This window comes from Calidris pugnax, unplaced genomic scaffold (assembly GCF_001431845.1).
Source record: "Calidris pugnax isolate Ruff unplaced genomic scaffold, ASM143184v1 scaffold81, whole genome shotgun sequence".
NCBI lineage: Eukaryota > Metazoa > Chordata > Aves > Charadriiformes > Scolopacidae > Calidris > Calidris pugnax.
In genome coordinates, this window is record NW_015090880.1 from 4,664,097 (window position 1) to 4,672,969 (window position 8,873).

General features: G+C 40.3%; 1 protein-coding gene across 1 annotated transcript in view; it reads left to right on the forward strand.

Annotated features, from left to right (window-relative positions):
- SHQ1 (SHQ1, H/ACA ribonucleoprotein assembly factor) overlaps positions 1-8,665 on the forward strand; it is a 47,934-nt gene extending 39,269 nt beyond the window's left edge. Inside the window, exon 12 of the mRNA XM_014946612.1 lies at positions 7,059-8,665. Coding sequence (XP_014802098.1) covers positions 7,059-7,707 — 649 coding nt within the window. The 3' untranslated portion in view covers positions 7,708-8,665. The remainder of the gene's footprint in view (positions 1-7,058) is intronic.
- The last annotated feature ends 208 nt before the right edge of the window (positions 8,666-8,873 follow it).

Genomic DNA, 8,873 nt, shown 5'->3' on the forward strand with positions numbered 1-8,873 from the left:
ATAGTATCTGGTGATGTCTGAGATAATATTTACTCCAGAATTGTCTTAATACTTAATGATGCCTCTGGCGAAAGAATAATTGTGGGAAATTGTAAGCAATGCTGCCAGGTATGTAATTTAGAACACGTTTCAAGTGGTGATACTCTTGGCTGGTTGTATTGCTTGTTTATCTTATCTGTTTTATCTAAGAAAGAGGGTGTCTCTGAAACTTTCTCTCACAAGTCTGAGTTTTGCCAGGCCTTGTTGAGAAAGGCAGTTTAAATATAGACTGATGCTTTCTCCTTAAATTTGGTAGCTTCTCATACAGTCAATGTATAAAATTAAGGCAGTTGGGAATTCCTTGCGATCCAGCAGACACAAAGCCTTTTGCTTAATGCAACGGCTTTACTATTAGATGGGTCCAGTGTGTGCAGAGCTCCTGTTGAGTGGAGATAAGTTAAATAACTGCCCATTTTTATATTTGTCAGCCCTGCTGACTGGCACAGCACGCCGCTGGTTTGGATTTGAATGTATCTCAAGAACTGTAGGGCTACCAGGGGGTGACTGCTTGGCAATGAGACAGGCCCATTTTCATACTGGGTGGAACCTACGACACCGCGAAGGCACGTCTGCGCTTGAAGTATCTACTGTTTTCTTTGAGACTTGTTTATCTTGCCTGTAGGGCTTAAAGATAATTAATGTAAAGTGTTTTACATTTAAAGTAGGGCTTGTCAGCCCTGTGCAGCCAAGTTAGAGCATTGCTAGCGTGGAGGACTGATTCCCATTGTAACGCGGTGAATAGGCCCTAACCACATTCGAACAACGTCATATAACAAGACTTTAGTTGGTTCCAAGATTAGATAGTTTCCAGCGTGGTTCCAAGACCAGTTAGGTCACATTCAGACACTAGGCTGGTAACCAAAGCTGTTGCCAATGTTTGGTTTGATTTATTTATTATTTTTTTTAATACAGGTTCGGATGCTTTGTTGCTTCTGTCCTGTGCTTGGGCAAGAATGGCTCAATCTGCTGTGACAGCACTTGTGCCCTGTACGGTGACTGGATTGTGATTGAGCCAGGGGTAGATACAAAGAAAATTCTGTTGCCTTATAATTGTGTTTTGCCACATCTTAACACCTGGCTTACACCGTGTACTTCAGAAAAGTACATGTTTGTATACACCTGTGAAGTGCTAAGCCGCCAAACTTATGAAGCAGTAGAAATAATGCTTCTATTGTTTATAAAAACAAAAGCAAGCTAGAGCTTGTGCCTGTACCAGAAAAGTCCCTCTACATTCTGTAGTGAAATGTTACTGACTCCCGCTCTGAAAGGTGGTGCTGCCAGCTTGACTGTTTGCTCCCAGGTTTGCAAATACTCTGGGCAGTGTTTGATCTATGTAACTCCCATGCTTTGCTGGAGTATGCAGTGCCACCCATCATACAGAATGAGGAGCAGAATGCTGGTTTTCATATTTTCAAGTTCTCTTTGAGTTGTTTCTTTGTGTTTTGGTGGAGGTGGTTGGGTTTTTTTTAACATAACTAAAGTACTAAGCAGACAGGTGGAAAGGTCTGGCCCATTAACACCTTTTCTTTAAACCTGTTCCTTTTGTAGTGCTATTTCTGACTGATGGACATTTGATACAATCATAGAATGGTTTGGGTTGGAAGGCACTTTAAATATCATCAGATTCCAACCCCCTGCCCTGGGCAGGGACACCTCCCACCAGACCAGGTTGCTCCAAGCCCCATCCAGCCTGGGGCATCCACAGCTTCTCTGGGCAACCTGTTCCAGTGTCTCACCACCCTCGTAGCAAAGAATTTCTTCCTGATATCTCATCTAAATCTCTCCTCTTCCAGTTTAAAACCATTACCTCTTGTCCTACCACTCCACTCCCTGGTCAAGAGTGCCTCCCCATCTCTTCTGTAGCCCCTTTAGGTACTGGAAGGGGCTGTAAGGTCTCCCTGGAGCCTTCTCTTCTCCAGGCTGAACAGCCCCAGCTCTCTGATCGTCTTTGTGGCCTCCTCTGGACTCACAAAAAAAAATTTACATATATATAAAAAAAGAAAATCATACAAAAGCATAATTATTTATTTTTATTTTAACATTTGGGAAAAATTAGAGGATTTTGTGGCTGGATGTATTCCACAAGTCCTGCATTTATTTTTTACTTTCTTTGGATACATTGACTTCTGTCTTTCCTTCCAGCTTATGTTAAGTCTACCTTGGAAACAGTCAGATCTTTAATGTATGTCTTCTGTGAGACCTTTTTCTAGTAGCTTCATGTTCTGGAGCTAACAGCTGTCTTGATTCATCAAATCCTCGTGCCTTTTTAACTCCTTGGGAAGAGAAAGTAGAACTGGAGCTTGTAGTCTTTAACTGGAGAAGTTGTGTCCTGCCCCAGCTGCTGCTTGTGCCTTAGCCCTGCCGTCTGTCCCTATCACCATCATTTGTCATCACACTGCCACAGGTGGGCTTTGCTCTAAACCTGTACTGATTTGCCTTTCCTGTTATCATAATCCTTTTTTTACTTTTTCCTTATTTTACCCGTCTCCCTTTATTTGCTAAATGTCCTTTGATTCTTTTTTCTTTTCACCCCAGTTTTACTCTTTCATAATCTGAGACCTGTGGAACATTATTTCTTTCTTCTTTTAGCACATGGAGAAACTCTCCTGCTGCCTAGGCAGGGATTACAGTAGTTCTGTCTGGAAATTTTAATTCCAGACTACATGGACAAGACCTGAGATGCCTCTGTTGTTATCTGTTCCTCAAAGCTATACATTAAACAAAACATGCATCTGATCAGTTTAACCTGTAATTAGACATTTTCCTTAAGCAACTGACATCTTGATAACTAATAATTATCATGTGTAGCACCTTTAAAGCCTATTATGCATGTTTATGTAAGAACACTATTACCATAATAATAAGATATCATTACCGCAAATGTGCATACTGAATGAGCATGTCTTAAAGTAATCATGCGATTCCATTAATCATACTTGAAAAATTAAAGTATTTGCTGTCTAATCTCTGAAACACTACTCAAAAAATTCTGGAAACAGCAGGACCTGTTTACTACGAGTCTCTAATACATGATATCTCATTTCTGGTGTCTCGGTTTTGTTTCCTGAATTGTGGCTTATCTTTCAGCTGGGGAAATCATTAGCTCTGCGACCCACAGTCTCCCTTTGAAAGCATTTCCATGCTGTGGTTTTTTTATGCTCTTTGCCTTGTTTTTTGCCCAGGGAGTGCTGCCACCTTTTCCTAAGGCTAATGTGAAATGCACTCCTGAAACTCAGTTCTCCTTGAAATTAGATAATTGCCTTAAACAAGATGAACTGATAGCTAATTGTGGTTCTGTTAGTCCCTTGCACAGGGGGAGGAAAAAACCAACCTGTGCAACTACTGTTCGTTTTTCTTTTTAACAGAAGATTGGAAATTTGAGGAGCGGAAGAGACCTCATGACCGGACTGAAAGTTGGGAGGAAACATTTAACCTACTAAGAAATCTGAGTAACTGAAAAGAGACTTTTTTCGTGCAGTTTACATCCAGTTTGATTAAATACCTGGTGTGGCTAAGAGCTAAAAAAAATAGTAAAATAATCTTCTAGGTTTTTTAATGATGTGAAGATTCCTGTTGTGACTGGCTTAATATGATCTTTGGGGCATCAGTGGTGCAAAGAGAAAGGAGGTTCCCCAGGTCTGCATGGAGTCCACATTCCATCTTGTTTCCCAAAACATGCTTGTTGGTGGCTCATGGACCCTGTCCTTGTGCGTGGTGGTGGCCATCACACTGCTCCATGGGACCACTCTTTGTGAGGGCTAAAGGCAGGCAGTTGTAGAAGTTAAGAGAATAGATAGATTGTTGGCCTTTTGAAGGCATTTACTCATCCAAGCAGAGCATCCATTTGTGCTGTTACTGTTAGATGGGAAGAACAGGCTGTTTAATCACTGGCTTTTTTTTCCTGCAATCCTTTGTAAAGATAAAAGGCATGTCCTCTCTCAGTAGTTCTATCAAAACTTCTGGAGGAAAAGGACTAAATGTGGAACTTTAAGGCACAGTTGTTTTACGAAATCGGTCATTGTCATTATTTTGTAGTGTATTTTGTTTGCTCAGAAGGAATTAAGCCAAGGTTTTCAGGCTAAGTTCTAAACCTTTTACACTTTTAGGTTGTCCGGTAGCGCAGGTGTTTGTAGCTGTCAGGCACAGCCTTCTCATTCATTCTTTTGTAATTCATTGATAAAAATGCATTTGTGTATAGAATGACTAGTCACTTACTGCTTTAGAGAGGCCATTCTTTTATCTGTCAGTAGTACCACATCTGATTTAATAACATAAGCTGCGTTGAGTCAGATTAGTATATTCCTGTGTATTTTCTTCCTTAACACTTGGCATTAAGTAATCTGGAGCATAATGAAGTATTTATTAATGCCACAAAGTACATGGTGCCATACATCTCCTTAATACCCTAAAAGGGTAAATCTATACTAAATACAAGGAAGAATTTTTTTTATGCAGAGAGTGGTGAGACACTGGCCCAGGTTGCCCAAAGAGGTGGTGGATGCCCCATTCCTGGAAACATTCAAGATGAGGCTGGATGCAGCTCTGAGCAACCTGGTCTAGTTGAAGATGTCCCTGCTCATGGCAGGGAGGTTGGACTAAATGGGCTTTAAAGGTCCCTTCCAACCCAAACTAGTCTGTGATTTTAAGGGAGTGATTTCAAAGATTGAGAGTATCTAGCAGAAAAATATACGTGAAATATTAGAACAGCAGAAAAGGGGAAAAAGGCAAAAAATACCTTATAGGAGTGGGAAACAAAGTGACAGACACGTTAGAAGAGATGTGAGGACCAAAAGGACTTGCAAAATCGATTTTCTGTCTATAATGGCATTAGTAAGACAGGGAGGTGAGACTGAAGGAGCTGGAGCTGAAGACGTGTCACCAGAGGCAATTGTTGTGCTTACAGTTAGTTGCTCGTGGCTTTCAATGAAATTATAAAGGAACTACATATAAAATGGGTACAAAACAGTGTTCTCTGTCACGATGCACATTTACTTTTTGGAGCTTGTTGTGTTCTTGTGGACAGTCTGGCAATTGGACAGGATATTACCTTCATGTTACTAACAGCTCTGACAGGGGAAAGGGGCACGTGTATAGTAAGAATGAAGGAAAGAGACTCTCAAAACCAAGGCAAAATGCTTTCTGAAAGGAATATAAACTCTCGTGACTCGGGGTATAAACCAGCTTCTCCCAGTGTGCTCAGGAACAGATCCCCCTACAAGCCAGTTACTCTGTTACCACCTCCCTGCAGGGCTTCACCAACCTTTCTGGGAATCACTGGGCTTCTTTCTTTGGCTTTACCTATGGAGCAGGGAGAATGCTTTCCTTGTTCCCAATTAGGTTGGCAATTTCTCAAATCGTCCATAAATCTTCAAGAAAAATTCAGGTTCTTGACCAAAAAAAAAATATGTAGATGTATCACCGAAAAGAAGAAATTAGAATAGTGTTAAGTAAGGAGCTTTTTAAACTTTGGTCCTTGTGTTTATATTGGAGGCTGCTAGGATAATGTCGGGATTTAATTCTTAACTTCACATTTTAAAATCCTAGAAATATAAATTGTTTTCTGTTGCTTTGGTTATTTCTGGGGAACACTTGTTCCTTAGTTTTCTACTATATGGGCTGAACTAAGGAATTTTAATATATTTTATTCCAACTTCAGCTTTTAAATGTTGCTCTATCTCTGTAAAACGTGTAAGAAGCTGCATTGAATTTCCTTTCCCCCACTTTTAAATACAATTCCTTTAGGAGCAGGGGAAAAAAAAAAAAGCGTCTGTGTTATACTGAGTAATTATGCCCCCTGGGAAAGAGAATATAAAGATCTTTAAAATCATTCAAGTGAGAGAACAAGCACTTTAACTTTTGCCTCGCAGGAGTCATGTATTACATTATCAGCCCCGTGCTCCCGTGTCAGTGTGTCGTGCCTCGCAGGTTAGCGGCTTTGGCAGAGGAAATGAAACCCAGTCAGTTACTGCAGGATTTATAGTAGACCTGCTGTTGCAGGAAGCGGTGAAAAGTTGATTGATAGTCCGAAGCGAAACTCTACAACAAGAAACAGGATGTATGTTTGTTTTTTTTTTTTTATACCCGTTTTCCCCTCTGCCCGCCCCCCACTCTCCCCCTTCTATTTCAAGGCACTCTTTTTGTTGGCTCTGTTTATAAATCCATGATGCACTTTTCTGGTAAAGTGTGTGCAGGCTTCAAAACTCTTGAAGAAATGGATATGGCCATACCAAATATTTGAAGCTGACGTTGTGTGCCTGCTTAATTAGAGGTGTTCTAAATGTTACACTGTCTCTATGAAATGTGTAAGAAGCTGCATTGACTTTCCTTTTCCTCACTTTTAAATACAAGTCCTTTAAGAGAAAAAAAAATATGGAAGAGTCTGTGGTAATAACACATGTAATTGAATTAATTGAAGCATCTAAAAGGTCCTGCTATTTTTGTTGAGTTGTATTTCAGTGGAGTTACAAGTCATAGAGTCATAGAATGGTTAGAGTTGGAAGGGACCTCAAAGATCATTGAGTTCCAACCCCCCGAGAGGTAAAGTATATCTAGAGACATCTCCTATCATGGGTGCATAAAGCTGTGAGAGAAGGAGAATATATCACTGAGGTGGACCTGATCAGCTCTGCTCTATCGGTTCATCTGCATTTAATAGCTATATCAGGAAGGGTAGTAAAACAAAATGATTCTGCTGCATGTGAGCTTAATCCAGCAAGATACATACTGCAGAACTCACTGCTGACACACCAGAAAAGCACTATCTTTTCTGCAAGTGTCACCGAAGACTTTCAGTGGGATATTGTCTAGCCTTGAGGGGAAAAGTTATCCAAAATAATAATAATAACAAACAATTTTGATTGGTTTTTTTTCCTGCAGCATCTACTTTTACAATCATCGGAGAAGAAAGTTGTTTGCAAACTGGGCAAATAGTACAGCTGTTTAAGATTTTTGGATTCTTGTTATCAAACGGGCAAGTTCTGTTTGTAAAGTTAAGTAACATATCTTGTTCTCTGTCAAAGGTCAAAAAAGTTGGCTGCACTCTCTGAATCCTTGCAGAAAAGCAGGCTCACCAAGTCCCACGTCGGATTTGAGCTGGAAGAGCTGGAGGCAGCAGCGGCGCTGGTACAGGAGGAAGAGCGCGCGTTAGAAGCTGCTGGCACAGTTTCCAAGCAACAGCTGCCTTCCTCCGAGTCAGAGACAAGTGAGTCTGAAGAATCCAGCAGTACTTCATCATCTGAGACAGAAGGCTCTGATTCAGAGGAGCGAGAGTCCTCCACCAGTGAAGATGGGAAAATAAATTCTTTCCGAGGCACGCTTCAAGAGGAGAGGACAGCTCCACTTATTGCCTGTAATGGATTAAGGCAGGGCACCAACGCTTCCACGTTTGAGGTTAGTGCTGAAAAACCAAAGGTTTCTTTGCAATCTACGGCTGTTCCTGGAAAATTGATAGAAGAATTAGAAAAGCAAATGCACACTGCAATTAGACTTTCAGAACAGCCTGAAGGATTGGCGACTGCGAGCTGCATTTCACAGGAACCAGAAGAAAACCCCGTATCTGAGCCCGATGGATTTTCAAAAGATACAGCTGGGAAAGGAAATTTCTTGGAGGTGTCTTCAAAGACAAACCCACTGCTTTTATTTTGCAGCACAAATGAAGATGAAGACTAAAGGACCGTGTTAGAACACGGTGTGACCCACCAGCAACGCAGCTCGTTGCAGTAACGAGTCGTTCCCAAGGCTGTCCTGAGCTCCGGAAAGAACTTGATATTTTTCTTTTTTGTGTTGACATTTTGGAGGGCAGGACTGCTTTGAGAAGAATTGACAGGACTGTATGATGGATACCCTCATAGTTTCATTTTTATTTTTCTTCTCTGATTCAACAGAGTCTCGGATTTGATCTCTGTGTGTGGGAATGTGTAGTTTCAGTAAACTTCTAGAAACATTTTTCATAAAGCTTGTTTGGTAGTAGAACGATGTCCTAATCAAATACAACCGAAATGAGTTGTAGTCTCATTCTAGTTATCTTTAGCTGCTGGGATTTACTTGAAAAATAGCCTCATTATGTTTGTATAAACTTGTTTATGAGAATTTGCTGCATTTTTTTGTAATTCTAAAATGCTTTATAGCTACCCACTTCCAAAATAATGGTTATAACTTTAAAAGTCTAAACAGTGCTGACAAATTAGTTTTAAATATATAAATATTTTCTATTTTTTGTACAAAATAAAGTTCTCAGTGCAAGACAAAAGGCTTATAACTTATATTTCTACAGGATAGAAGGCTTATAGCTTATATTTCTGCAGTTCTTATGTAAGTTATTTCAACAGTTTTGCCATGTATTTATTCTTTTGTGATGTTGCTGAAATGTTTTCACATATGGGCTTTGCTGTTGCTCTTTAAAGGAGAGAAATCCTAATTATTTCTTGTTTCTGTCTGCATATGCTTTTAATATCACCACAGTAATGTTAACCAAGATGAAGAAACAACGTGGTACAGGGGTCTTGAGTGTAGGACTGAAACCAAACCTGTGCTGTCCAGACCTCGCTGTTATTAGTCGTCTCGTAGCTTTGGCCAACTCATTTGTTCCTTTTTGCTTTCATAAGATTAAAATAATCCAAGCAGTCAATGTATTTTGTGCTAATTTCTGTTAACTGTAGGTAGGTTCTTGAACTCCTGCGGCTACTGCAAATTATGTGCTGCTGTTCAGTCCCCACAAAAGGATTTGGGGACAGGGAGCACCAGGTTTGGTTCAACGGGCTGACAAAGCGGGAGCCTCTGGAGGAGTAATCCGTGATTACTTTTCAACCTTTCTACTATTAAAAAGTGTACAAAAA